Raw genomic sequence first — 26,714 nt, 5'->3', positions numbered from 1 at the left:
CTGGATGCTCGGCACACTCGCCTTCCCTTTGGGGGGGGGGGGGGGTGTCAGACCCCCTGTTGCAGGTGATGGGTGTAGGGGAGGACTCAACGTGGCAGAGAAAAGTGTTCCTGAAGCCGAACAAACCGTAAAGCAGCACGAGTGCTGCAGGGTTTGAATTTGTGGTGACTGGGGAGCCGGGCTGGATTCTTGGGGAGCATCAGCATCGGCGTTCGGGTGCTGCAGCTGTGCGCGGGGAGCAGGCGGCGGAAGCTTTGGGTGCCAAGATGTGAGCAAAGTCAGACAGTCCCGTGCAAAATCCGCCATCGCCACAGCAATTAAAAGCATTCCTGGAGTGGAAATAATGGCGCCAAGGGAGAGGCAAATTGCCATCCATCGATCCGGCGGGGGGGGAGGCGTGCGAGGAGCGAGGTGTCTCGGTCTCCACGGGGCTGGGTGACCTTGTTAGGAGCTGGGCTGGAGCTGGGGGGACACGTGCTGCCCCCCAAGCTGCGACGGGGGGGGACTGTTCGCCACGTTGAGGTGGATCGAGCCCCTGCTGAAGGTGTCGGCGCTGGGAGGCTGAGCTACACAAACCCCTTCTCCTGCCCCGGATGGTGTCGGACCCTCCGAGCGAGCCCGGAGCCCGCGGTGAGGCGTCGAAGTTGGGCTGCGCTGCCTCCTCCTTCATCCCAGCGTCTGGATCCGCAGCGGGGCTGAGCATCACCCGCCTCCCCCGTCCTGCCTGCATCCCGCTGGTCCCTGGATGCTTTTCTCCGCGGGGGCTCCGGCCCCAGGACCATCGGTGCCGTTCGGTGTTCGGCTTTGGATTTCATTTCACAGCAGCCTCAGCCTGGCGCTCCGGTTAAGGCTTCGGAAAGCCTCTGCGGGGCGGGGGGGTGTGCAGGAAGGAGGCAACTTCTATTTTAATAGCAAAAAAAAAAAAAAGATGCCTTTTCTCCCTGCAGTGGGCTGGCAGGGTGGGGAACGCAGGCAGGGACGGGCTGCGGGGGGAGCGGCAGGAGCGGTGACCCCCTCCCCCGATCGTTCACTGCCAGAAATTGGGGGTGAATCCAGCTTGGATTGCTGGGGGGGCAGATGGAGGCGTGGGAGGGGGGGTTATCCCTGGCCCTGAGATCCGAGATGCTTTGAAATCTCGAGTGTCCAAGGAAGCCGGTGTCCGTCGTGTCCCCCCCAGTATGTCACCAGCGAGCCCCCCCGGTGGCATTTCTGTGCTTTCTGCCCCAGGGGGCAGCTGGGCTCCCTGCCGTGGCTGCAACCCCCCCCACCCCCCACCCCCTCACCCCTGGTTTTATCCCGTCACCTCTGGTTTTTAGGCCCTGGCAAATGTGACATAAGTGGGGGCCCTGGGGACAGGAAAGAGCCGTGTGTGTGTCCCCCCCCCCCCCCCCCCCAGTCCCTGCTGATGCGCGTTAAAGCCTTGAGCCCCGGGGTGCTGGGCCGCGGAGGCAGAAGGGAAGGGGACGTGGAGCTCCGCCGGTGACAGTGTGGCACATGAGTCACAGCTTGACGGGGCTCAGCACCCCCGAGGAAGCGGCGCTCAGCACCCGGCGATGCTCCGCGCCGGGGCTCCTTGGGCGCGTGATCAGAGCATCCCCCGGGGAGCCCCGCGGCGGGGGGCACCCAGCCCCCCACGCAGGGTGAGTGCAGGGTGGGCTTTGCAGCCGCTCAGCCCAGACCCTCCTCCGGACCCCGGCAGCTCAGCTCCGTTCCCACTTTTGGGGTTATTTCGAGCAGAATCTCAATTATTCCGCAGCGTCCAGTTGCCTGAATTCCTCGCTGTGCTGGTACCACTGGTGTGGACTGGTCCAGGAGCTGAAGTCCTGCTGCCGTGTCACTCCGGGCACTCGTTCCTGCCCTCGCTGGATGGATCATGCGGCTTTGGGGCCGGCAGTTGAGACCGGCTCAACTCATTGCATGTGGGATGCAAGAAAAGGGGGCTCAGGGAGGGTCCTGCCCGTGGGGGTGCTCGGTGTGGGGACACCCCCCCCCCAGCTCCGAACTCTGCTGGGGTGCCGGGAATGCCCTGTGCCCCCCAGCATGGGGCTGGGCTGGAGCACCCGGGGTGCTGAGTCCCCACCGTGGGTGGGTGACACGGGGTGAATCGGGGTCGGTCTGGGGACCCCACGCCTCGGTTCGCCTCCCTACCGTAACCGCAGTCCTCCTTGCACTCCCCCCCCCCAAAAAAAAAAAAAAAAAAAATATGTCGGAGGTGTTTGTGCCCTGTCACAACAGCGGGGCTGGGTCTGGCCAGCCCAGGCGGTGACGATTTGACCCCCCCAAAAAAATCCCCCCCCCCAAAAAAAACCAACCCCAATTCCCCCCCGAGGAGGCCGTGACTCAGATTTGCCAGGCTGCGTTCCCATCCGCCGCGCTGCCTGCGGCTGCGGTGGGCGGCAGGAGCGGAGGGTGCCAAATCTTCACCGCTTCGCCTTGACGCTGCCACGGCGAGGGAAAACCGGGGGGGGCGGCTGCTCGTGTCCCCCCGTTAGCCACCGTGTCCCCCCCGTTAGCCACCGTCGCCTCCGCAGCCGCCCTCGCAGGTTCAACCCAGCAGCTCCGGCACGGGAACCCCATTCCCAAGGGAGCTCCCCGCAGGCGTGGGCAACCCGGGGCGGGGGGCTCACCCTCCCTTTGGCTTGGCTAATAAGCCAAGGCGAGGGGCGAGCCCCCCATCATCCTGGCAGCCCCCCCTCGGCTGGGTGTTTGCTGTAGCTCAGCCCTCCCCGCCGCCTCCCTTCCCTGGGCTGTTGCAATGGACTCTCCCAATGCTCAGCGTGTGTGGCGGATGCTGCGGCGCTAACGCTGGGTCTGGTACCCGTGAGCTATTTTCTTGCCGTATCCCTGCCGGAGCATCCTTCCTCGCAGACGCCGAGAGGAAGGCTGGAACGGAGCGAGGGCTGAACCAGGTAAGGAAAGAAATGGCTTTTCCATGGCTGAACCCCCTCCTCTCCCCGCTGCTTTTAATTAGCATCCTCGCAGCCGCCCGTCTGATGGATTAGGGGTTCGGCTTCTCCTTGCCACTTGGTGTGGCCATTTTGTCCTGGAAAACCTTGCCTCCAGCCTTGCTCCGGCTTTTCGTGTGCGTGTTGAGCAGCCTCCTGTCATCCCTCCCGCGCCTCGTCGTACGGCCGGGGAGTCTCTGCCGATGGGGATTGGGATTTCGTCGCGGGGATGGATGTTTATGGTGGTGGTACCCAGCGGGTTTTGGGGAGGGGGGGAGCACCGCAGCTCTCCGGGGGTGGCAAAGGGGGGTGGGGGGGTGGGAAGATGACCTTGGCCACCAGCGATTTAAAACTCTGCTCCCTTGTCGCCATGTTCTTGCTGCTCTGCAAAAAAGGCCAGGGGCTGCGGGGAGGGGGGTACGCGGAGCCGGGTGAGCCCCAAGGTGGGACCTCCCGGGGGGGGTCGGGGTGTGCAGCGAGGCAGGGCTGCGTCCATCACTGGCGCCGTGCGGGTGCGTGGCAGGACGGAACGGGGCCAGAGTCCAATAACCTTGTCTAGGGCTGGTGGTGACGGCTCCGGCCATCACCAGGACAGGGCCGGCGGGCTGTTCTTAGGACCAGAAGAGCATTTTTAGGACACACACACCCCCCACACCGGCCCCCTCCCCAGGTTTTGCATTTAGGGTGGCTCCGCGCTCTGCCATTTCTGGCTTCCTGATGAAATCAACCCCCTGATCTCAAAGCGTCCCCGGCTGACGCGGGGCCGGGGCTCCAGGCTCCCCGGGGGGTGGGAGCAGCCTCTCTCTGTGTGTCCCCCCCCAAGCTGTGACCTTGCTCCCCAGCCCATCATCTTCCTCAGCAAGTATCGGGCCTCCCCCCGCTCCCCTCGGCCGGTTCCCCGTACGTCACGGTCCGTCTAATGGTATCGGCACGGCCGCAGCGGGAGGCACCGCAGGAGCCCCGGAGTGAGATGACCTTGGCCATGAGTTGGCTCCTTCCAGGGATGCTGGGGGGGGGTCTCACCCAAGGAGGGGACTGGGGGCTCCCCGGGGTGGGCACAGGGCTGGGGTCCTCCCTGGCTGGCAGCAGGTAAACAAATGATTTTAGGTTAAAAGCACCTGCTGGTTTCATTGAGCCATGGAGGGGGTCCCCGCCGTGCCGCAGCATCGCCCCCCCGGCCCTGCTGCCTGTGGGGTGCTGCCCCGGGGGGCGCGCTGCCGGCATCCCCGCTATTTCCGAAGGGCTAATTTTAGCTCCCCCCCCCCATCATGCCCTGTCCCCTCGCTCGGTGGGGGGGGACACGGTGCCGGCTGCGTCCCTCTCCTGCGGCTCAGCTCCCGCCTTGCTGGGATAAAAATAGGGTATTTTTGAGGGGGGGGGTCACGGCGACCCCCACAGCAGGGTCAGCAGCGCCTGTGCCCGCTGCCCGGCCGGGGGTCCGCGGGTCCGTCCCTGTCACAAGCGCTGCTGGGCTCTGCAAGGCTGGGGGGGGGGGGCGCAGCCCACCCTGGGGGGCGGCCCGTGGAAGGGGGGACGCTGGGCTGGGGCAGGGGGGTACGGAACGGCCGGGGGGGTGGGGACAGGGGGGTGCCACCCGCCGGTTGGAGCGTCTGGGGTGTATCCAGATGCCCATCTCTGGGTGCCAGACCCCAGGGGTGCTGGGGTGCCCCCAGCACCCCCCAGCCCTGCCCGGGGCGGCTCCTCCTGCCGCCAGCGGCTCTTGGCAGACGCCACCGCAGCCAAATCCCTTCTGGAAGCCTCCGGGGGAGCGCATCCTGCCACACGTGGTCCCTGGCGCCCACCCTGCCACCGCAGCCAGCCCTGGGACCCCTCCAAGGGACCCCTGTCCCAAACCCACCTCCTTGAGCCCCCCGAGCTCTGGCTCTGCCTGGGAGGCTTTGGGGACCCCGGTGCCCTTGGGGGGCTGGTCCCCTCGCCATCCTGCCGGTGCCCGTGCTGCTCCATCCCCCATTCCCGGGGAAATGGGGGGTCTTCGGGCCAGGCTTGCTGCTGGCCTTGGTTTTGGTGGTGGCTTGCAATCCTGGGGGGGTGGGCTGGGGATGCCTGGGGGGCTGTCACATCCCCCATGTCCCCCCGGCTCCCTTCTCCCCTGTCCCTTCGGGGTACAGACACAGAAAGGCCAAGTGCGGGTGGCAGCCCAGCCTGGGGGTACTGTGGGGGTCCCCCTCCCACCAGCGATGAGCAGGGGTGGCACTGGGGACCTGCCACCCTTGGGGTCACCCTGTACCCTGCTGGGGTCAGCTGAGCCCGCCGGGGGGGCAGGGAGGGGCTGGGGGACCCCCCTGCTCCCTGTTGGGGTCTGTCACTGCTGGGATCCCCACCATGGGTCCCAGCTGGGGGGCACTGCGGACCCCCCACCCCCAGGGGACACAGGGGACCCTGGGTGGGCAGGGGGGGCTGGTGGCCTTGCGGTGGCAGGGGAGATGTGGGGTGACCCCCTCGTCTTTCAGCTCATCGTGTTTGTCTGTGCGGATCCATCCTCCCGCTCGCCGTATGGAACCTGGGGGTGCTGCACTCCCTTCCCCTGCAGATTAATTTATTTAGGGATTTATTTAGGAAGCGCCCGGTGGGGTTTGGGTTCCAGCAGGCAGCTGGGGAAGGGAGGCAGAGGGAGGCAAGGGAGCACCAGAGCTCGTGCTCAGCCACGTTATTAGACATCAGAGAATCCACCCTAAGGTCAACGGGTGCCTGAATCCTGATGAGATGCGGGCAGCCGTGGGAGCTCTGATCCTCCAAGCGAGGGCAGAGGGAACCTGAGGGGGGCGGGGGGGGGGCACAGAGCTGGTGGCCCCCCGGCCCAGCCCCACGGTGGTCCCTGCCCTGGGCTGAGCCCCGGCCACCCCGCCAGGGGGTGGGGGCACCCCGAACCCTCCTGCTCCCATCCAGGGTGGGGGGAAAGTGCCACAGGTGCTGGGGGGCGGTGGGGGGGGGGGCTCGGAGCAGAGGTGAGACACGGGGTCCTCCCCCCCCTCAACCAGCTCCTGCTTGTGTCTGGGTTCCTCAGGTGCAGGCCGGCGCCGGGGGTCCTCCCGCGTCCCCTCCCCTCCAGTGCCACGCGGATGGGTAGCGCCATCGCCCGTCTCCCCGCATCCCACCGCGGTGACTGGGCGTGAGGGCACAGCCCCCCCCCCCGACGCAGAGACCCCCCCCAGCCCATCCCGGCGGCACCATGGACGAGAGCTTCCGAGACCGGACGGCGTTCATCCGGGGCGCCAAGGACATCGCCAAGGAGGTGAAGAAACACGCGGCCAAGAAGGTGAGCAAGGGCATGGACCGCGTGCAGGACGAGTACACCAAGCGCTCCTACTCCCGCTTCGAGGAAGAGGAGGACGATGAAGATTACGCACCCCAGGACGGCTACTACCGGGGGGGCGAGGGGGCCAACGAAGAGGAAGGGGCTTCCAGCGACGCCACTGAGGGGCACGACGAGGAGGATGAGATCTACGAGGGCGAGTACCAGGGCATCCCCCGGCAAGACTCGATGAAAACGGGGGAGCGCCTGGGGGTCCAGGCGGCCGGCGGCGCCTTCGACGACAGCGAGGGGCAGCGGCGCAAGGACAAGGAGGAGCTGGCGCAGCAGTACGAGCTCATCCTGCAGGAGTGCGGCCACGGCCGCTTCCAGTGGACCCTCTACTTCGTCCTGGGACTGGCCCTCATGGCCGACGGCGTGGAGGTCTTCGTGGTGGGCTTCGTCCTGCCCAGCGCCGAGAAGGACATGTGCCTCTCTGACTCCAACAAGGGAATGCTGGGTGAGGAGGGGCGGGGGTAGGGCGGGATGGGGGGGGATGTGGAGGTAGGGGGGAGCCCCGGGGGGATGTGGGGAGGGTGAGGGGATGGGTGGAAACGGGGGATATGGGGTGCGTGAGCATGTGGGGAGATGGGGGACCTGACAGGAGGGGCTGCGGGGGGGGGGAGACATGGGATATGGGGGGACGTGGAGGGGCACTGGGATGTGGGGGACACCAGTAGATAAGGGGACGTGGAGGGGCATGAGCAGATAAGGGGATATGGGGGGACATGGGGGGCACTGGGATGTGGGGGCCATGAGCAGATGGGGGACGGGGGCAACACGGAGGGGCACTGGGGTGTGGGGGACATGGGGGGCATGGAGGGGCATGAGTGGATAAGGGCATATGGGGGGACATGGGGGTCACTGGGATGTGGGGGACATGGGGGGACACAAGCAGACGGGGGACATGGGGGGCACTGGGATGTGGGGGCCCAGGGGGAGGTGAGGGGACATGGAGGGCACAGGGGACACGAGCAGGTGGGGGATATGGGGGGACACGAGCAGGTGAGGGGCTGGGGGGGCACGTGGGGTATGGGGGGGACACAGGGAGATGAGGAAGGATGTGGGGGACAAGGGGGGCTCAGGGAGCTGGGGGGCTGCGGGGGACCCTGGCACATGGGGAGGTGGCAGGACAGAGGCAGATGTGGGGGATGGGGGATATGGGGGGCGGGGGGGGTACAGGATTACAGGGGGGCACAGGGGATGTGGGAGCACGTGTGGGGCACAATGCAGGGGGCACGCAGGGACGTGGGGGGTGGCACCCAGGATAGGGGGGGGGAGCATGGAGATGCAGAGTGAGATGTGGGGAGAAGACCCCCCCAGGCAGAGGGCTCCCAGCGTCCTCCTCCCCCACACTGGTCCCCACCTGAGCAGTCGGGGGGGGGGGGGGGGGAAGGGGCAGTGGGGGGGGGGGCTGCGCAGCCGCGCGGTGACTCACAACCCGCCCCCCCCTCCCCGGCTTATCTCCCCGCTGCAGCCGCGCAGGGGGGTGGGGGGCTGCGGCAGAGCCCCCCCAGCTCCTGCCTGGGGCTGATAAGGGGCTGACGAGAGGCGGGTTTGGGGGGGCTGCGGGCGGCTGCGTTGGCCGCACTGCGGCGTGCACCCCCCTTCTCCGTGGGGCCCGCTGCAGCCCCCCCACCCCCCAGCCCAGGTGTGTCCCACATCCCCACACACCCCCCGAGACCTGCAAACTCAGGGCAGGAGTAGGGTCTAGTTTTGGGGTTATGGGGTCTGGATGTGGGGTGCAGGGTCTGGATGTGGGGGTGCAGGGTCTGGGTGTGGGGTACAGGGTCTGGATGTGGGGTGCAGGGTCTGGATGTGGGGTACAGGGTCTGGATGTGGGGTGCAGGGTCTGGATGTGGGGTGCAGGGTCTGGGTGTGGGGTGCAGGGTCTAGATGTGGGGTGCAGGGTCTGGATGTGGGGTGCAGGGTCTGGGTGTGGGGTGCAGGGTCTGGGTGTGGGGGTCTGGATGTGGGGTGCAGGGTCTGGGTGTGGGGTGCAGGGTGTGGGTGTGGGGTGCGGGAGCTGGCTGGGGCTGGGGGCGTCTCTGCCCCCCGGCCCATCGCCCCCGCGCAGAGCAGGGGGGACACCCCCAGCTGTGGGGGGGGGGTGGAGGGCTGTCCCCCCTCCCTGCACGCTGTGCTCAGCTGGCGGGGCCCCCTCCCCCCCCCCCCTCCAGCGGGTGCCGGGGGGTGCAGGTCCCTGGGTCCCCCAGGACTGATGTCGCCGTGTCCCCCCCAGGGCTCATCGTGTACCTGGGCATGATGGTGGGCGCCTTCCTGTGGGGCGGGCTGGCCGACCGCCTGGGCCGACGGCAGTGCCTGCTCATCTCCCTCTCCGTCAACAGCGTCTTCGCCTTCTTCTCCTCCTTCGTCCAAGGCTACGGCACCTTCCTCTTCTGCCGCCTCCTCTCGGGCGTGGGGTAAGGGGGGCACCCCAGACCCCCGACTTGGGGGGCGGTGGGGCTGGCGGGGTGGGCAGTGACACCGCTGTGCCCTCCGTCTGTCCCCCCCCAGCATCGGCGGCTCCATCCCCATCGTCTTCTCCTACTTCTCCGAGTTCCTGGCGCAGGAGAAGCGCGGGGAGCACCTGAGCTGGCTCTGCATGTTCTGGATGATCGGGGGCATCTACGCCTCCGCCATGGCGTGGGCCATCATCCCCCACTACGGTAAGACCCCCTGTTGGTGGGGGGTGCGGGGAGCTTGGGAGGGCTCAGCACCATCCCCGTGTCCTCTCCTGGCTCCCCAGGCTGGAGCTTCCAGATGGGCTCGGCGTACCAGTTCCACAGCTGGAGGGTCTTCGTCCTGGTCTGCGCCTTCCCCTCCGTCTTCGCCATCGCGGCGCTCACCACCATGCCCGAGAGCCCCCGCTTCTTCCTGGAGGTGAGAGGAGCTGTGGGGCATGCGGCGGGGGGGGGAGCTGGGGGTGCGGGCAGGGACCCCACATGGGTGGTGGAACCCAGACAAGGGCCCCCAGGTGGGTGGTGGGACCCTGAGTGGGTGATGGAGATGGGAGACCCAAGCAGGGACCCCACGTGGGTGGTGGGACCCAGGCAAGGGCCCCCAGGTGGGTGGTGGGACCCTGAGTGGGTGATGGAGATGGGAGACCCAAGCAGGGACCCCACGTGGGTGGTGGGACACAGGCAAAGACCCCCAGGTGGGTGGTGGGACCTGGACAGGGTTCCCGAGTTGGGTGGTGGCGATGGAGGGACCCACACAGGGATCCCCAGGTGGGTGACGGAGATGGGGGGACCCGGGCAGGGACCCCCAGGCGGGCGGTGGGCCGGGGGCAGGATTGGTGCCGGGCTGAGCGTGGGCTGTGCCTTGCAGAACGGCAAGCACGATGAGGCCTGGATGGTGCTGAAGCAGGTCCACGACACCAACATGCGGGCCAAGGGCCACCCCGAGAGGGTCTTCTCGGTAAGGTCCCCACTCCCCGGGGCTGAGCCACCACCGGGCCCCCCCAGCAGTGGGGGACAACACATCCCACCCCCGGGAACAGCCCCCGGTGCGGGGCAGCGCTGCTGGGGCGGGTGGGGAAACTGAGGCACGAGGTGGGGATGGGTCTCACCTGGCCCAGCGCCCCCCAATTGTCCCCCCTCCCCCACCCCCGTGCCGCCCCGCAGGTCACCCACATCAAGACCATCAAGCGGGAGGACGAACTCATCGAGATCCAGTCGGACACCGGCACGTGGTACCGGCGCTGGCTGGTCCGGTTCCTCAACCTCTCGCAGCAGGTGAGGTGGGACCCTGCCCCGGGGGGGGGTCCGGCCCCCCCGTGTCCCCCACCCCCACCCCGTGTCACCTCTCGTGCCCACGTCCCCCCCCCTCCCACCGTAGGTCTGGAGCAACTTCCAGCAGTGCTTTGCGCCCGAGTACCGCCGCGTCACGCTGATGATGATGGCCGTGTGGTTCACCATGTCCTTCAGGTGGGGGGGGCACCCAGGAGGGCACGGGGACGGGGGGCAGCGCTGGGGGGGCGGGGGCGCAGCACTGGGATGGGTGGGCAGCACTGGGATGGGTGGGCAGCACTGGGATGGAATGGATGGCACTGGGATGGGTGGGCAGCACTGGGATGGGTGTGCAGCACTGGGGGGGTGGGCAGCACTGTGATGGGGTGGATGGCACTGGGATGGCACTGGGATAGGGTGGGCAGCACTGGGGTGGGACTGGGATGGGGTGGGCAGCACTGGGGTGGGACTGGGATGGTGTGGGCAGCACTGGGGTGGGATGGGCAGCACTGGGATGGGATGGACAGCACTGGGATGGGATGGGCAGCACTGGGATGGGTGGGCAGCACTGGGGTGGGGTGGCACTGGGATGGGATGGGCAGCACTGGGATGGCACTGGGATGGCATGGACATCACTGGGATGGGATGGGATGGGATGGGATGGGGTGGCACTGGGATGGGGTGGGCAGCACTGGGATGACACTGGGATGGGGTGGGCAGCACTGGGATGGGTGGGCAGCACTGGGATGGGTGGGCAGCACTGGGATGGCACTGGGATGGGATGGGCAGCACTGGAATGACACTGGGATGGGGTGACTGGGATGGCACTGGGGTGGGAGTCACTGGGATGGCATTGTGCTGGGACTGGCAGCACTGGGCTGGGACGGGTGTCGCGGTACCCGGGCTGAGCCCCCCGCTCCCCACAGCTACTACGGGCTGACGGTCTGGTTCCCGGACATGATAAAGCACCTGCAGAACATCGAGTACGCCTCGCGCACCAAGCTCTTCACCCACGAGACCGTCCGGCACTTCACCTTCAACTTCACCCTGGAGAACCAGATCCACCGCGGCGGCGAGTACTTCAACGACAAGTGTGTCCCGGGGGGTGGGGTGCTGAGGTCGGGCCCAGCTCGTGGCACGGGTGGGGGTGCTGAGCCGGGTTCTTCCCGACACCCCCAGGTTCATCGGCCTGAAGATGAAGTCGGTGACGTTCGAGGACTCGCTCTTCGAGGAGTGCTACTTCGAGGACATCACCTCCAGCAACACCTTCTTCAAGAACTGCACCTTCATCTCCACCGTCTTCTACAACACAGGTGGGCGCGGGGGGTGGTCCTATGGAGGGGGGGGGGATGGGGCAGGGGGTGACACCCCCCCCCCCACCAACCCTTCTGCCTCCCAACAGATCTCTTCGAGTACAAGTTCATCAACAGCAGGGTGGTGAACAGCACCTTCCTGCACAACAAGGAGGGCTGCCAGCTGGACTTCAGCGACGACAACAACGCCTACATGATCTACTTCGTCAGCTTCCTGGGCACCCTGGCCGTCCTGCCCGGGAACATCGTCTCGGCGCTCCTCATGGATAAAATCGGCCGCCTCCGCATGCTGGGTGGGCATCACGGGGGGTGGGGGACACGCCGGGTGGGGGTGGGGGGTGCCCCAGCGAACGCTCGCCTTCAAGTTGGACCAGGCTCTAGTGGCAGGTGGCCCATGGCCAAGGGGGGCTGGGTGGCCTAAAGGTCCCAACCCAGGGCAGCCCGTGCCCCCCCCCCGCCTCAGTTTCCCTCCCCCAGGCCGTGTCGCCTCCCGGCCCTGACGTGTCCCCGTGTCCCCTCGCAGCCGGCTCCAGCGTCATGTCCTGCGTCAGCTGCTTCTTCCTCTCCTTCGGCAACAGCGAGTCGGCCATGATCGCCCTGCTCTGCCTCTTCGGCGGCGTCAGCATCGCCTCCTGGAACGCCCTCGACGTGCTCACCGTGGAGCTGTACCCCTCCGACAAGAGGTGCGCCCCGGGGGGAGGTTGGGTGCTGGGGGACCGATGGGGGTGCTGGGGGCTGGGTACCACCCCTGGGATGGGGGATGCTGAGGGCCAGATGTGGGGGGCTGGGGGCTGGGTACCACCCCTGGGATGGGGGATGCTGAGGGCCAGATGTGGGGGGCTGGGGGCTGGGTACCACCCCGGGATGGGGGATGCTGAGGGCCAGATGTGGGGTGCTGGGGGCTGGGTACCACCCCTGGGATGGGGGATGCTGGGGCTGCAGACCAGGGATGCAGGGACAGACGAGGTCACTTGGGGTCCAGCTCCCGCCATGCCACCCCACTGTCCCCACGGTGCCACCCCACTGTCCCCACAATGCCACCCCGTTGTCCCCACGATGCCACCCTGCTGTCCCCACCATGCCGCCCCGCTGTCCCGGTGATGCCACCCGCTGTCCCCGCAGGACGACGGCCTTCGGCTTCCTGAACGCGCTGTGCAAGCTGGCGGCGGTGCTGGGCATCAGCATCTTCACGTCCTTCGTGGGCATCACCAAGGCGGTGCCCATCCTGCTGGCCTCGGCCGCGCTGGCGCTCGGCAGCTCCCTCGCCTTGAAACTGCCGGAGACTCGGGGGCAAGTCCTGCAGTGATGGGGGGGGCCTGGGGGGTGAGGGACCCCCCCCCAGCCCTGCCCCCCCCCGCCCCCAGCCCAGCTCCCCTCCCTGCCCCGCCCCCCCCGGGGATTAGTCTCGTTAGACACTGTGAAACGTCTTCTTGGAGCATTTGGGGTCTTTTTCATTTGCACTTGGCCACCCAGACCCCCCCCACCCCCCTCCAAGCCCCCCCCTCCCCCCCGCCCATTTCTTTTCTCGGTGTCACCCCCTCTGTGAATAGCTGCTCGCTCCTGGGGGGCTGCGGGGGGCTGCAGGTGGGGGGTCAGGGTGCCTCAGCCTTGCAGAGGGGGGGACAGGCCCTGCGCCCCCCACCCCAGCATCCCTGGGGCCAGGGAGGAGGAGGAGGATGAAGGCTCCGTCCTCAGCCCCCCAGCAGGGATGGGGCGGGTGGCGGCTCCGTGCCTCAGTTTCCCCATCCGGAAGGACAGGGCAAGGTCGGCAGGTGAAAGGGGAGGGGGTCTCTTATCTGCACCCCCCCCAAGGAGAATCGGGGGGGGGTGTGCACCTTGGGGTGCATGGCCTTTTGGGGTGCAAGACCCCCCTTGGGGTGTACAGCACCTGGGCAGGCACAGCACCCTGGGGTGCGCATTGGGGTGCGTGGCTCGGGGGGTGCAGCATGGCGGGGTGCGCAGCAATTCGGGGTGCGCAGCAATTTGGGGTGCACATGCTGCATGGCGAGGTGCACAGCAATTCGGGGTGCGCAGCAATTTGGGGTGTGCAGCAATTTGGGGTGCAGAGCAATCATTTGGGGTGCACAGCACACCGAGGCGCGCTGCATGGCAGGGTGCACAGCCATTGTTTGGGGTGCACAGCAATTTGGGGTGCACAACCCTTCGGAGTGCACCAACCTCCCGCAGCAGAACCCCTCGGGGTTGCACGGCCTTTTGGGGTGCCCAGCACCTTAAAGCACAGCACCCCGTGGGGTGCACAGCACCTTGGGGTGCACAGCGCCTCGGTTTGTGGGGCGTTTTGGGGTGCACGATGCCTCGGGGCGCATGGCACCAGGGGGGTGCAGGGCCTTTTGGGGTGCACGGTGCTTCATCATGCGCGGCACCCCGGGGTGCTGAGCCCGTCGGCGAGCACAGCACCCCGGGGTGCTGCCGGCCCCTTGCCCCCCAGGGTGCAACAGCCCCCACCCTTTGTTTAATTTCGGGGTGCAGCCGGGCCCCCCCTGTACCAGGCACTGCCCCCCCCACAGCTGGGTGCCCCAAGGCATCACCCATGGGTGCTGCCGGCCTTCGTGCGTCCACTTGGGTGCCTGGTGGGGGCTGACCCAGAACACCCCCCCCCCCCGCCTTGGATGGGTGGTGGGGGGCACTGCTGCGTTTTGGGGTGCAGTGGGATGGGGTCTCCCAAAACTGCCATTTATTTTTATTTTTAAGCTCGTTTTTAAAGGTGTTTTTTTTTTTCTTAGGGGTGCTGGTGCAGGCGGGGGGTGCTCCTTGCACCCCCTCCGCCCCCAACTCCCTTCCCCCATCCCCCCTTTTCCCACCCCCACCCCCAGCCCAGAGCACAAAACCACCAGCGGTTTGCAAAGCACAAAGCAGCGCCCAGATGCAGCATCCCCCCGCCCCCCCCCAAAAAAAAGTGGGGTACGGGGTCGTGGGGCTGTGCCCCCCCCCCCCCCAAGTCAGTCCCCAGCAAGGGATGGGAAGTGTTGGTCTATGCAAAAGCGCTTTGGAGGCCCCCAGCAGCCCCCCCAACATCATGGGAGCCCCCCAATATCTAGGGCAGCCCCCCCAGCATTGCGAGCAGCCCCCCCATGCGATTGAGCGGTGTGTGCTTCATCTCCTCCTCCTCCTCCTCCTCCCCCCCCACCCCCTTCGGTGTAGCTGGTCCTTTGGGGAGCCCCGCCCCCCCCCCCCCGTAGTTCTGTCCGTGCGCAGTCGTGCCGTGCTGTAGTTTTTAGATGTTTGTAAATTAATTAAACAAACAAAAAAACCCACCTAAAAGAAACGAAACCAAAAAAAAAAAAAAAAGTGGAAAAAGCCAAAAAACCCCAAATGGACCCAAAATCATTCAACCCCCCACCCCCGCGGAAGCATCACCCGGCCGCCGTTTCCAAGCTGCCCCCGAGTGAGCGTTTATTTTTTGGGGTGCAGGAGGGAGGATGCGCCTTCGAAATTAAATGGGGGGGGGCACCAACAAAAGCCCCCCCCAAGGTGGGAGGGGAGGGGGCACCCCCAAGGTGGGAGTAGACAGCAGGGGGAAGAGGTTTTGCAGAGGGAGGGGGGCACCCCTAAACCTACCCCTAAGGTGGGAATAGGGAGGGGGGCACCCCCTAACCCCCTCAAAGTGGGAGGGGGGGGCACCCCAACCCTCCCCAAGGTAAGGAGCGGGGAGGGGGGGGGCACCCCAAAACCCACCAAGGTGGGAGTGGGTGGGGAGGGGGTTGTGCAGAGGACAGGGTGCAGGTGGTGGGGGGGGCACCCCCAAGGTGGGAGTGGGCGGGGGGGGCGCCCCCAAATCCCCCAAGGTAGGGAGCAGGGAGGGGGGCACCCCCAAGCCCCCCCAAGGTGGGGGTGGGCAGCAGGGGAGAGGTTGTGCAGAGGATGGGGAGCAGGTGGGGGGGCACCCCTAACCCCCCCCAAGGTGGGAGTGGGCAGAGGGGCACCCCCAAAGCCCCCCAAGGTGGGAGCGGGCAGGGGGGGCTGTGCAGAGGATGGGGTCAGGCTGGGACCCACGGGGTGGCTGGGTGCCATACCAAGGGGGGAGGGGGGGGTCACCCCAACTGCCCCCCACCCCCGCAGGGCTCTACCCCCCCCCCCGCAGCATCACGGGGTGGGGGGCTCCCCCAGCGCCACCATCACTGATCGCGGGGTGCCCCCCGCTCCCCGCCGCCGGGATGCTCCTGCTTAGACCCCCCCAGGCAAGGGGGGCGGGGGGGGACGTGGGGGTCCTGCTGCCATTGCTGGGGGGTCCTGGCGACGATGGCGAGGGCGTGCAGGGGGCCGGCCAGCTCGGTGTCCAGCGCCGCGTGGACCAGGCGATGCCGCTGCAGCGGGGGGAGCCCGGCGAAGCGCTCGCTGACCACCACCACCGCGAAGTGGCTCTCGGCACCGGGGGGGCCGCCGTGGCGGGGGCTCTCGTCCAGCACCTGCAGGTGGGTGGGCTGCAGGGCCGCATCCAGCTTGGCGCGGATGGCGCGGGCCAGGGGGCCCTCAGCCATGGCCTGAGCCCCCCGCGCCCCCGCCGCCACCAGGGGACCCCGCATCCAGAGAGGGGGCTGCGGGGGAGAGAGCGGCGTCGGGGGGGGCAGGATCAGGCCCGGTTGGGGGGGGGAGAGTATGGGGGCAGGATCAGGCCCCATCTGGGGGGGAGGGGGGTTGTATGGGAGGGCTGATCAGGCCCCATTTGGGGGGGGTATGGGGTGGCAGGATCAGGCCCCGTTTCAGGGGGGGAGGGGGGGTGTATTGGGGGGGCTGATCAGTCCCCATTTGGGGGGGCGGATGGGGGGCGGATGAGGCTCCATTTGGGGATGGGGGGCAGGATGAGGCCCTGTTTCGGGGGGGCGGTTGTAGGGGGGGGCGGATCAGGCCCCATTTGGGAGGGGTATGGGGGGGCAGGATCAGGCCCCGTTTGGGCGGGGGGGGGGGGGGGGCGGCCGGATCAGCCCCCGTGGGGGGGTTGCAGGAAGGAAGGGGGGGATGCGGGGTGTCCTGGGGGGGCTGAGGGGGGCTCAGCAGGTCAGGCACTATTTGGGGGGGGCGGGGGTGGAGGTTCACATGGGGGGTTATGGATGGGGCCAGTATGGGGGATCCTGCAGCACCCCCCCCATGCCCGATGCTCCCCTCCCCACCCCCCACGCCGGTGCGCCCCCCCTCCCCTCCCCCCCAAATCCCGGTGCCCCCTCCCCGCGCCACTGGGGCGCCCCCGGCCCTCACCCGCGCACCGCCCAGGCCCTGCTCCGCCGCTGAGCACGCTGGGAGATGGAGGCCCCGCCCCCGGGCCGGTCACGTGACGCCGGCAGAACTGCAGCTCCCAGGATGCCCCGCGGCCCCCTTCCCGCCTCCCGGGGCTTCGGCCGCGTGCGGGGTGCAAGGTCCGGGGAGCGGGTGCGGCTTGGGGGTGCGGGGTGCTGAGTGCGGGGTGCTGAGTGCGGGATGGGGGTGCTGGGTGCGGGGTGCTGGGTGCGGGATGGGGATGCGGGGTGGGGGTGATGGGTGCGGGGTGCTGAGTGCGGGATCGGGGTGCTGGGTGCGGGATGGGGGTGCAGGACCCGGCCCCATCCCTGTCCCCTCTCCCTGGTGACACAACCCCGGACCCCCCCCTCCCCTCTCCCTTGGACCCGACCCCCCCCCGCGCCCCCCGTTCCTGCCCCCGTTCCCCGTCCTCGGGGGACCCGCCTGGCCCTAAACCCCCGGACTCCAAGCCCCGCCCCTTCTCCCAGGGACTCCGCCCCCATTTAGCCCCGCCCCGCTCCTCTCTGATTGGCCGCAGCCCCCCGCCCACATGCCCTTATATAGCGGCGCGGGGGGCTGTCGCTCCCCCACCGGCGCACACGCGTTGCACGCGCGGGTCCGTGCACACACGCGTTGCACACCTGGAGCCACGTGCACCCCCAGTCCCGGTTACACGAAGATCCGTGGGCGGCACCAGCAGCCACCCCCCATGCACGGGGGGCACGCGGCGACCACACCCCCCGGCCCGGGACCCTCCCATGCCTGGCCCCGCCCCCATCTCCACCCCGCCTTCCCCCCCCGGCCCCCCCCATCCCCGGCCCAGGACCCCCCTATCCCCGGCCCGGCTCCCGCCCCCCGGCCCCCCCCCAGCCCCGCCCCCACAAGTCCGTCCCAGCCCCCCCCAGCCCCGTCCCGGCCCCCCCATCTCCGCCCCAGACCCCCCCAATCTCCGCCCCGGCCCCCCCATCTCCGTCCCGGCCCCCTCCATCCCCACACCCGCCGTCCCCCCCCCCCCCCCCCCATCTCCGCCCCGGCCCCCCCATCCCCGCCCCGGGGAGCCGCCCCCCCCGCGGGGAGGAGAATGAACTTTTCTCTTCCCCCTCCCCCTCCCGCGGCGCCCCTCCCCCTGGCGGCCGCAGTCCTTCCCGGCCCGCAGCCCCTCCGCACGCTGCCGGGCCGCCGCGTCCCGCCGGGGGGGGCCGTCCGAGGGGGCCCTGCCTCCGCACGGGGGCTTCTCCCCAGCCCGGGGCTCCCCCCTTCACCCCTGGACCCCCACCCATCCCGGACCCACCCCTGCATTCCACGTCCCATCTCTATTCCCGGACACCCCCTCCCTCCATCCCGGACATCGCTGCCCCCCCTCCATCCCGGACCCCCCCTCTCCATCCCGGGTCTCCTTTCCCCTCCCTCCACCCCGGACTCCCGGACCCCCATTTCCATACCGGACCCTTATTTCCATCCCGGGTCTCCTTTCCCCTCCCTCAATCCCGGACCCCCATTTCCATCCCGGACCCCCCCCTCTCCATCCCGGGTCTCCTTTCCCCTCCCTCCATCTCAGACCCCCCCTTTCCATCCCGGATCTCCTTCCCCCCCCCTTCACCACATACCCCCATCCATCCCCGACCCCCCCCCCCCCCCGCCTCCATCCCAGGTCTCCATCCCGAACTCCCCCGTTCTCCCAGCTCCATCCCCATCCACCCCACCCCCCCAACACCCCCGGGGTGGGCTTCCCCCCCTACCCCCCAGCATGGCCCTGGCAGCGGGGCCGTGGCCGGAGCCTCTTCCTCCTCCTCCTCCTCCGGTGGCGGGAGCAGCGGGGGCGGCGGGGGGGTGCCTGGTGTGTGGGGACAAGGCCAGCGGGAAGCACTACGGGCAGGTCACCTGCGAGGGCTGCAAGAGCTTCTTCAAGCGCTCGGTGCGACGCAACCTCTCCTACAGCTGCCGGGGGGGCCGCGACTGCCCCGTGGACCAGCACCACCGCAACCAGTGCCAGTACTGCCGGCTCCGCAAGTGCCTGCGTGTCGGCATGCGCCGGGAAGGTGGGGGGGGGGGGCATTGGGGGCAAGGGGAGGGCAAGAGGAGTGGGGTCAAAAATGAGAGGGGGGGCAAAAGAAGGAAGGGATGATAGAAAAAGAGAGATGGTGCAAGAGGGAGAGGGGGGAAAGAGAGATGGGAAAAGGGAGAGGGGATGGAGGAGAGGGGACGGGAGACGGAGAGGGGATGGAGACGGAGGAAGGAGAGGGGATGGGAGAAGGAGAGGGGACGGAGACAGAGAGGGGACGGAGATGGAGGAAGGAGAGGGGACGGAGAGGGGATGGGGGAAGAAAAGGTGGAGAAGGAGAGAAGGTGAAGGAGAGGGGATGGAAGAGAGGGTCAGAAAGGGGAAGAGGGGATGGAGCAAGGGGGCAAAAGAAAGAGAGGATGGAAAAGAGGGAGAGGGATGGAGGAGAGGGTAGAAAAGGAGAGAAGGTGGAAAAGAAGAGAGGGGGCAAAAGAAGGAGGGGATGGAAAAGCAGGAGAGAAGGTGAAAAGAGGAAGGGAAGATGGAAAAGGAGAGAGGGTGCAAAGAAGAGAAAGTGGAAAAGAGAGAGGGGATGGAGGAGGAGAGAGGGGGGAAAGGACAGAGAGGGGAAGACAAGCAAGAGGGTGGAAAAGGAGAGAAGATGGAATAGAGGGAGAGAGGCTGCAAAAGAGGGAGAAGGGATGTAAAAAAGGCGATAGGGTGGAAAAGGAGAGAGACGGGAAAAGAGGGAGAGGGGCTGCCAGAGGGAGCGAGGGTGGAAGAGGGAGAGGGGACACGGAGAAGGGAGAGAGGCTGGATAAGGCAGGGGGGGTGCAGAAGAGGGAGCGGGCACTAAAAAGAGAAGGGCGAGAGCGAAGGCAAAAAGCAAAGGGGGGCGGGGGGGGGAAATGCAGAAAAAAAGCAACAAATAAGAGAAGGAAAGGGGGGAAAGAGGAGGAAAAAGTGCAGGAGCGAAACAGAGCAAGGGGGAGAGGGGAGGGAGGAAGGGAGCGAGCCCGGGCGGGGAGACAAAAGGGAAAGAGAAAGGTGAGAGAGCAAAAAAGAGAAAGCAAAGAGGAAAAGGGAAAGGGAAGGGAGCGAAAGGGAAAGGGGCACCTGAAGGAAGAGAAAGTAAAAGGAAGAAAGTGAAAGCGGAATTCTGTCATGGTATAAACTCCTCTTTGCAATTGAACTTGTCCTTCGGGCTCGGTTTCAGCACCGGGGCCGATTCCCTTTCCCTCCCCGTTACAGGGAGCCCAGGGAGGGATCCCGGGGGATCCCAGGGCAGTAACACCCGTATTCCTCAAAAAATGAACAATTTGGCGTTTGGTGAGGAGTGTCCGGTAAATCTGAAGTTAATGACTCCGAACACTCGGCGCGACCGCGATTATAACCACATCTCCGGCGGCCAGCGATGCGCCGTGTGCCAGTCCCTCTGCCTCCAGCCGTCCTCACGTTTTTGGTTGATTTTTTTTTTTTTTGCCAAAAAAAAAGCAGCTTTAAACTAGATTTTTTTGGTTTTAAACCCCGAAATTGTGCATTGGAGCATCGGCTTCACTGCCGTGCCGAAACCTCGGAGCTGAATCTCTGCTGTGCAGCATCCTCCCGGCTTGAATAAGGACCTGGGGGGTCCTTATTTATATTCAAGGCCCTTAATTATTAATTTAGTATTTATAAATAATTATAGCAAGGGCCCAGGCTGGGCTCAGTGGCTCAAATGGGATTTATCTCACAGCCGCTCCAGTCGGTGCCGATGGATGGGTCCTTCGGTGGCAGCGATGCTCCCAGCCGTCGGAAGGTCACCTGTTTTAGCATGAAAAAAATTTGCAAAAAATCCAAAGTTGCCTTTTCTAGCATTAAAAAAAAATGACAAAAATTTGGATAAAGTGGAAAATCGCGGTGGGAGGCGGCGAAGGGATCCCCCAGCATCCCGGCACGGTCGCGGCATCGCAGCCGGGCTTGCACAGATAAATGTGAATTTATTAATTAGGTGGGACCAGGGTTGGGGGCAAAATTAGCTCCAGCCTGACCCTCAATTTCCCCTTTTCTTCCCCCAAAAAGGCTGGTGGGATGGGGGAGGGGGTGCGGATTTTTGCAGGGGTGCTGGGCACAGCCAGACCCCCTCGTAGCAAAGCTCTGCCGGCTCGTGCAGCCGGAGCCGGGGATTAAATCCCTGGGGAAAAAAAAAAAAAAATTCAGGCAAATTCCCTGCCCTGGAGAAAGTGTGGCTGGCGGGGGTCACCTGGGGTCATGGTTGGGCTTTGGGGGGTTTTGGCGTTTGGGATTTTTTTTCTTTTTTAGCTTTGTTTGAATTGAGAATTGCCACAAGCTGCTGCTGCTTGGGTAACGCCGGGATCTGGCATGATGGGCATGGCCACGGTGGATCCCCCGGCACGGCGTTATCCCCCAGGCAGGGTCCCCAATTCCCCCCCCCTCTGCACCCCCTCTTGGCTCTGATTTTTGGGGGGCTCCCAGCTCTCCTGGGGTGTCCATGAAACCACCGTGGGATGCAGCACCTCCAGGCGCGGGGAAACACTGCGGATGCCCATGGAAATGGTTAAACCTTCCCGGGGATTTAATTTTCCGGGTCCGGCTGCTCCGTGCCTCAGTTTCCCCGGGCGGTCAGGGCATCACTGGCCGTGCTGGGGCAGGGATGCTCTGGCTTGGGTTGGGGTCCCCCAAACCTGCCGGCTCGTGCTCCCTGTGATGCCCCTTATCCCAGAGCTCCCAGCTGGGAACCAGCACCAAAACCGGCACCAAAACCAGCACCGAAGCCTTCGGCTGAGCTGCTTTGGGCCCGATCCGGCCCCCGAGGCTGGGGGGGCTGCGTTAAACCTTCGCTTTGGGAAAATCCTCCGGGATGAAACACAGGGAATGTGAGACCTGACCCCACGCTGAGGTTTGGGGGTATCGGCTTGTCCAGCTGCTGGATTCAGCCCCACCAGCGGGTGGGGGGTGTGGGGGGTGTGGGGGGAGGGGAGGAAGCCCTCCCTCTGCAGCTGCTTCCCTGGGTTTTGGGGCTAAAAACGCTTATTTCTGGCCAGGACACGCCCAATGGCTCGAGGCAGTTGTTTTGCCAAAAAAAAGGGGGGGAAATAGAGTTGGGGGTTTGGGGTGATGCCAAAGGAGTTCAGGAGATACAAGGGGGGGGGCAGGGGGATGCAAAAGGGGGAGGCAGGGGATGCAAAGGGGGGGGCAAGCGGATGCAAAAGGGGGGTTCGGGGGGGATGCAAAAGGGGGGGTCAGAGATGCAGAGGGGTTTAGGGGGATGCAAAGGGGGGGCAGGGGGATGCAAAGGGGATTTGGGGGGATGCAAAAGCAGGGTCAGGGGGATGCAAAGAGGGGATTGGGGATGCAAAGGGGCTTGAGGTGATGCAAAGGAGGTTCAGGGTGCTGCAAAGGGGATTTGGGGGTTCTTGGTGCAAAGGGGGGTGCATGGGCAGCGAGGAGGGGGCCACATCCATCAGAGGCCGGTGGGGCAATGCTGAGCTGAGGGAGCATTTGGGGGGCGCCGGGGCCATAGGCTGCACCCCGAGGGCTGGGCGAGAGCAGGGGGAGGCCCCCGGCACCCCCATCCTGGGGGACCCCCTGTTCCCACGGCCCCCGATCCCGACCGCTGGCTGACACTTGGGACTGTCACGCCGCATTAGGCTAAGCCTGGCTCAGAGCCTGCCCCCGCCACGGGGGGTGGCGATGCCAGGGGGGGTGAGCGGGGGGCACTGGCGAGGAGGAGGAGGAGGAGGAGGCTGGACCCCCACCGGCCGCATGGCATCACCAGGAAAAAACCAAACCAAACCAAAACAAACCAAATTTGGTTTTTTTTAAGCCCAAAGTGCAAAAAAACTCCAGGGGTGGGAGCTCTTGCCCCACCCCCAGCATCACCCTAGGGACCCTCCTCAGCACCATCCCTGCGCCAGAAAGGGGGTGACCCCAAACGCCAGCGGGGGGGTCCCCAAATCCAGCGTGCCGGTGGGAGCTGGTGGGCAGGCGAGCCCCAGTGCCTCGTGCTGGGGGCCACTGGGGGGGGGGGGGATTTGTCCCCATCCAGGTTGTGCACCCCCGTCTAACACGGGTGGGTGGGGGTACCCCCAGGGCTTTTGCCCTCCATCCCCTGGGGACCCTCTAGTGCCCACCCTGCACTGCTGGGGGCACCCCAGCCCGGTGTGTTTGATCCGTGGGGAATTGGGGAGGGGACACACACACACAGAGGGGTGCCAGTGCTTGGGGGGGGGGGGGGGGGGCGCTCAGGGTGCTGACCTCCTGCTCCCCTCCGCAGCCGTGCAGCGAGGCCGCATGGCTCACACCCCGAGCAGCCCCGGCCAGTACCCCATGGTCCCCGGCGACCCCTACGGTGGCCACGGCTACTTAAGCGGCTTCATCTCATTGCTGCTCCGTGCCGAACCGTACCCCCCGGCTCGCTACGGCACCCAGTGCTTGCAGCCCAGCGGCGTGGTGGGCATCGAGAGCATCTGCGAACTGGCCGCACGGCTCCTCTTCAGTGCCATCGAGTGGGCCAAGGGCATCCCCTTCTTCCCGGACTTGCAGCTCTCGGATCAAGTGGCCTTGCTGCGGCTGGGCTGGAGCGAGCTGTTCGTGCTGAACGCGGCGCAGTCGGCGTTGCCGTTGCACGCCGCCCCGTTGCTGGCCGCCGCCGGGCTGCACGCCGCCCCCATGGCCGCGGAGCACGTGGTGGCCTTCATGGACCACATCCGCCTCTTCCAGGAGCAGGTGGAGAAGCTGAAGGCGCTGCACGTCGACGCCGCCGAGTACGCCTGCCTCAAGGCCGTGGCCCTCTTCTCCCCCGGTGAGGGGGCGGGGCTTCGGGAGGGGGAGGAGCTTGTGTGGGTGGCGCTTCAGGGGGTGGGGTCCCACGTGGTGGGGGTCTGATGGAGCAGGTGTCAATGGGTGTGCAGAGAGTGAATGGGCTGGGGGTGGGTGTGGCTAAATGGGGTGTGGCCAGATGAGGTGGGGCTTAAGGGGGTGGGGCTCCAAGGGGAGCAGGTGTCAATGGGTGTGCAGGGAGTGAATGGGCTGGGGGTGGGTGGGTGTGGCTAAATGAGGTGGGTCTCAAGGGGGTGGGTCTTAGGGGGGTGGGGTCCTAAGGGGAGTGGGTGTCAGTGGGTGTAGAGGGAGTGAATAGGCTGGGGGTGGGTGTGGCTAAATGGGGCGTGGCCAGATGAGGTGGGTTTAAGGGTGGGGCTCCAAGGGGTGGGGGTTAATGGGATGAGGTCCTAAGGGGGGTGGGTGTCAATGGGCGTGCAGGGAGTGAATGGGTGGGGCATGGCTGGGTGTGGCTGAATGAGGTGGGGCTTCATGGGGTGGGGTTGCAATGGGACGGGCGTGCGGTGCTGTGCCTCAGTTTCCCCTCCGCCCGCAGACGCGGTGGGGCTGTCGGACCCGGGGCAGGTGGCCGGCCTGCAGGAGAAGTCGCAGTGCGCGCTGGAGGAGCACGTGCGGCGGCAGCACCCCAGCCAGCCCAGCCGCTTCGGGCGCCTGCTGCTGCGCCTGCCCGCCCTGCGCAGCGTCTCCGCCCCCGGCATCCAGCAGCTCTTCTTCAGCCGCCTGGTGGGCAAGACCCCCATCGAGACCCTCATCCGCGACATGCTGCTCGCCGGTGCCACCCTCAACTGGCCCTACGGCCCCATGCAGTGAGGCCCCCTCCTGGGGTGGGGGCCCGGCGATGGGACCCCAAAAATGGGGACATAAAGGTTGGGACTGCAAAGATGGACACATCAAGGTTGGGACCCCAAAGATGGGGACATCAAGGTTGGGACCCTAAAGATGGGGACATCAAGGTTGGGACCCCAAAGGTGGGGACAGCAAAGTTGGGACCCTAAAGATGGGGACATCAAAGTTGGGACCCCAAAGATGGGGACATCAAGGTTGGGACTCCAAAGATGGGGACATCAAGGTTGGGACTCCAAAGATGGGGGCATCAGGGTTGGGACCCCAAAGATGGGGACAGCAAAGTTGGGACCCTAAAGATGGGGACATCAAGGTTGAGACCCCAAAGATGGAGACATCAAGGTTGGGACCGCAAAGGTGGGGACATCAAAGATGGGGGACACCAAAGTTGGGACACCAAAGGTGGGGACATTGGTGTCGGGACACCAAGGTTGGGATCCCAATGATGGGACCCGAAAAATAGGGACATAAAGGATGAGGATCCCAAAGATGGGCACCCCCAAGGACCGGACCCCAACAATGGGGACACCAAGGTTGGGACCTTAAGGATGGGATCCCGACAATGGGACCCCAAAGACAGGGACATGAAGGATGGGGATCCCAGAGCTTGGACCCCAACAATGAGACCCCCAAAGATGGGGACACCAACGATGGGACCCCCCCGAAGGAGAGGACCCCAAGGTTGGAGACCCCAGGGGTGAGGGATCCCAAAGATGGGGACCCCAAGGACAGGATCCCAATGAAGGGACCCCATGGCTGGAGACCCCCATGGTTGGGGACCCCAAGGATGGGGACCTGGGGACAGGGGTGCTGCGGGGGGCAGGGGGCAGACTTGGTTTTCCCCATTTTAAGGAAGAAAAGCAGATTTTTTTTGGGGGGGGCAGCTGGTGCCTCCCCCCGCAGGGCACAGGGACTGGGGGGGGCTATTTATATAAAGAAAATAAAATAAAAGCTATATTATAACCTCACTTCCTCCCGTGGGCAAGGAAAATTTATATTATTACTATTTTTTTTTCTCATTAGCTGTGTGCTCCTTCCCTGCGGCCGGGTTTCTTTTTTATTTCTTTTTTATTTTATTTATCTGGTTAAAAAATAGAATTGCACCAAATCCACACCTTTTATTTTGTTAATCTAAAAAATAGAATTGCACCAAATCCACACCTTTTATTTTGTTAATCCTTTTTGGCTGGAATTGGGGTTGGAAGGAAAAGCCCTGTCCGTGCTGTCCCCACCCAGTACGGCCACAGGGTGGTCCCAGGCTCATCCCAGTTAAGTCCCATCCACCCCCAGTGTGGTCCATGAGATGGTCCCAGTGTCATCCCTGTGTGCCCCCAGTATGGGCCTTTCCCGCTCCCAGTATGGTCCCACCAGTACAAGCCCCCAGTGAGGTCCCAGTGCAGCCCCAGTCGGATCCCAGTATGGCCCCCAGGTTAATCCCAGTGTGCAGCCCCAGTCTCATCCCTGTGTGCCCTCCCAGTCTGATCCCAGTATGCTCCCCAGTGTTATCCCAGTATGGTCTCACTCTCATTCCAGTATGTGTCCCCAGTCCGATCTCCATATGGTCCTAGTGGCATCCTAGGATTCCCCCCCAGTCTGATCCCAGTATGGCCCCCTGCAGCTCCCAGCCGGGGGTGGGGGGGAGTGTTTTATTGCAGATTTTTAACAGCCCATTAGAGAAAAGTCAGAAATGGCCTTTTCAGCGCAGCGGCCCCGGCCCGGCTCCATTTCACCCCCCTATAAATAACCTCCGCCGGGAATATTTTAAATAAACACCGAGCGGGACACGGGCTCTTAATTCAAGGACGAGCTGGAATGGAAAAGGCCACGGGGAAAAGTTATTGTCCTGGGGGGGTGCAGGGAGCGCTGGGACCCCGCGGGGGGTCGAACCCCCCCAGATGGCTGCGCAAGTCTTATAAAGATCCCGGTGATATCGAGAACACGATAATCCAGCAGCGATTCCCGGTGCAAGCGATGGGCAGAGCTGTCAATCACCGTCAATCAGAGCCCAGGAGCTAAACTGGGCAGAGGGGGAGGATTAAAAATAATAACAATTTTTTTTTTTTTTAAAAAAAAGGCATTTTTACATCTCCGAGCGCTGTTGGAGCAGCTGGGGGGTGGGAGGGGGGGGCTGGTGCAGCCTGGCTGTTTTATTTTATTCCTTTTTTTTCTATAATAATGGGGAATCCAGGGAAAATACAGAAATCCTGCCTCGTATTCCCATCTTCACTCCCTTTTCCCCATCGAGCTGTAGCTAAAAGCTCTGACACACACACCCCCACCCCCCCACCCCCCTGTGTCAGTCCAGGGAAACTTCTGTGTCCCTTCAGCCCCCGAGTGTCACCTTTGGGGGTGACACGGCGGTATAAAATTAAAATGATAAAATTAAAATGTGAAGCACTTAAAAATCCTTGATTTGGTTTCAAGGGGCAAATAAATGAGGGGGGAAAGCAGCACCGCCCCCCCGCCGCCCCCCCCAGAAGCTCCCGGGTTGTCCCC

The 26,714-nt window shown here is 65.3% G+C and overlaps 3 protein-coding genes and 1 long non-coding RNA gene across 6 annotated transcripts; 2 read left to right on the top strand and 2 right to left on the bottom strand.

Moving 5' to 3' along the window:
* The first annotated feature begins 1,984 nt into the window (after positions 1 to 1,984).
* Positions 1,985 to 14,980, top strand: SV2A (synaptic vesicle glycoprotein 2A). 2 transcript variants are annotated; one of them, XM_080368139.1, is made up of 13 exons: positions 1,985 to 2,909; positions 5,971 to 6,715; positions 8,498 to 8,678; positions 8,773 to 8,924; positions 9,005 to 9,138; positions 9,586 to 9,675; positions 9,882 to 9,992; positions 10,096 to 10,184; positions 10,913 to 11,077; positions 11,166 to 11,299; positions 11,389 to 11,592; positions 11,823 to 11,982; positions 12,422 to 14,980. In XM_080368139.1, the coding sequence occupies exons 2-13, from the start codon at positions 6,136 to 6,138 to the stop codon at positions 12,603 to 12,605; spliced, it is 2,184 nt and encodes a 727-aa protein (XP_080224265.1). In that variant the 5' UTR covers positions 1,985 to 2,909; positions 5,971 to 6,135; the 3' UTR covers positions 12,606 to 14,980. The 2 variants fall into 2 exon arrangements, with proteins under 2 accessions (XP_080224265.1, XP_080224266.1); XM_080368140.1 differs by lacking the exons at positions 1,985 to 2,909; positions 5,971 to 6,715 and adding an exon at positions 7,830 to 7,906.
* Positions 14,981 to 15,435: 455 nt separating this feature from the next.
* BOLA1 (bolA family member 1) lies at positions 15,436 to 15,798 on the bottom strand (the record flags this gene model as incomplete). The annotated part of the gene is made up of 1 exon (XM_080368207.1): positions 15,436 to 15,798. The coding sequence occupies one exon, from the start codon at positions 15,796 to 15,798 to the stop codon at positions 15,436 to 15,438; it is 363 nt and encodes a 120-aa protein (XP_080224333.1).
* Positions 15,799 to 16,558: 760 nt separating this feature from the next.
* Positions 16,559 to 25,298, top strand: LOC308054801 (nuclear receptor subfamily 2 group F member 5-like; the record flags this gene model as incomplete). Of its 2 annotated transcripts, XM_080368149.1 has the most annotated exons (4): positions 16,559 to 16,671; positions 18,470 to 18,570; positions 22,810 to 23,337; positions 23,911 to 25,295. In XM_080368149.1, 4 exons carry the CDS (start codon positions 16,559 to 16,561, stop codon positions 24,183 to 24,185), a joined length of 1,017 nt encoding a protein of 338 aa, XP_080224275.1. In that variant the 3' UTR covers positions 24,186 to 25,295. The 2 variants fall into 2 exon arrangements, with proteins under 2 accessions (XP_080224275.1, XP_080224274.1); XM_080368148.1 differs by lacking the exon at positions 16,559 to 16,671 and having other exon boundaries at positions 18,272 to 18,570; positions 23,911 to 25,298.
* Positions 25,268 to 26,687, bottom strand: LOC308054804. The gene is made up of 2 exons (XR_013924235.1): positions 25,380 to 26,687; positions 25,268 to 25,333 (listed from the first exon to the last, which is right to left on the bottom strand). It is a non-coding gene; the product is annotated as an uncharacterized lncRNA (long non-coding RNA).
* Between the last annotated feature and the right edge of the window lie 27 nt (positions 26,688 to 26,714).

This window comes from Falco punctatus (genome assembly GCF_963210335.1).
Source record: "Falco punctatus genome assembly, chromosome: 18".
In the NCBI taxonomy this organism is placed as follows: domain Eukaryota; kingdom Metazoa; phylum Chordata; class Aves; order Falconiformes; family Falconidae; genus Falco; species Falco punctatus.
Note: the sequence above shows the minus strand (reverse complement) of the source record. Positions and strands in the feature narration are given on the sequence as shown.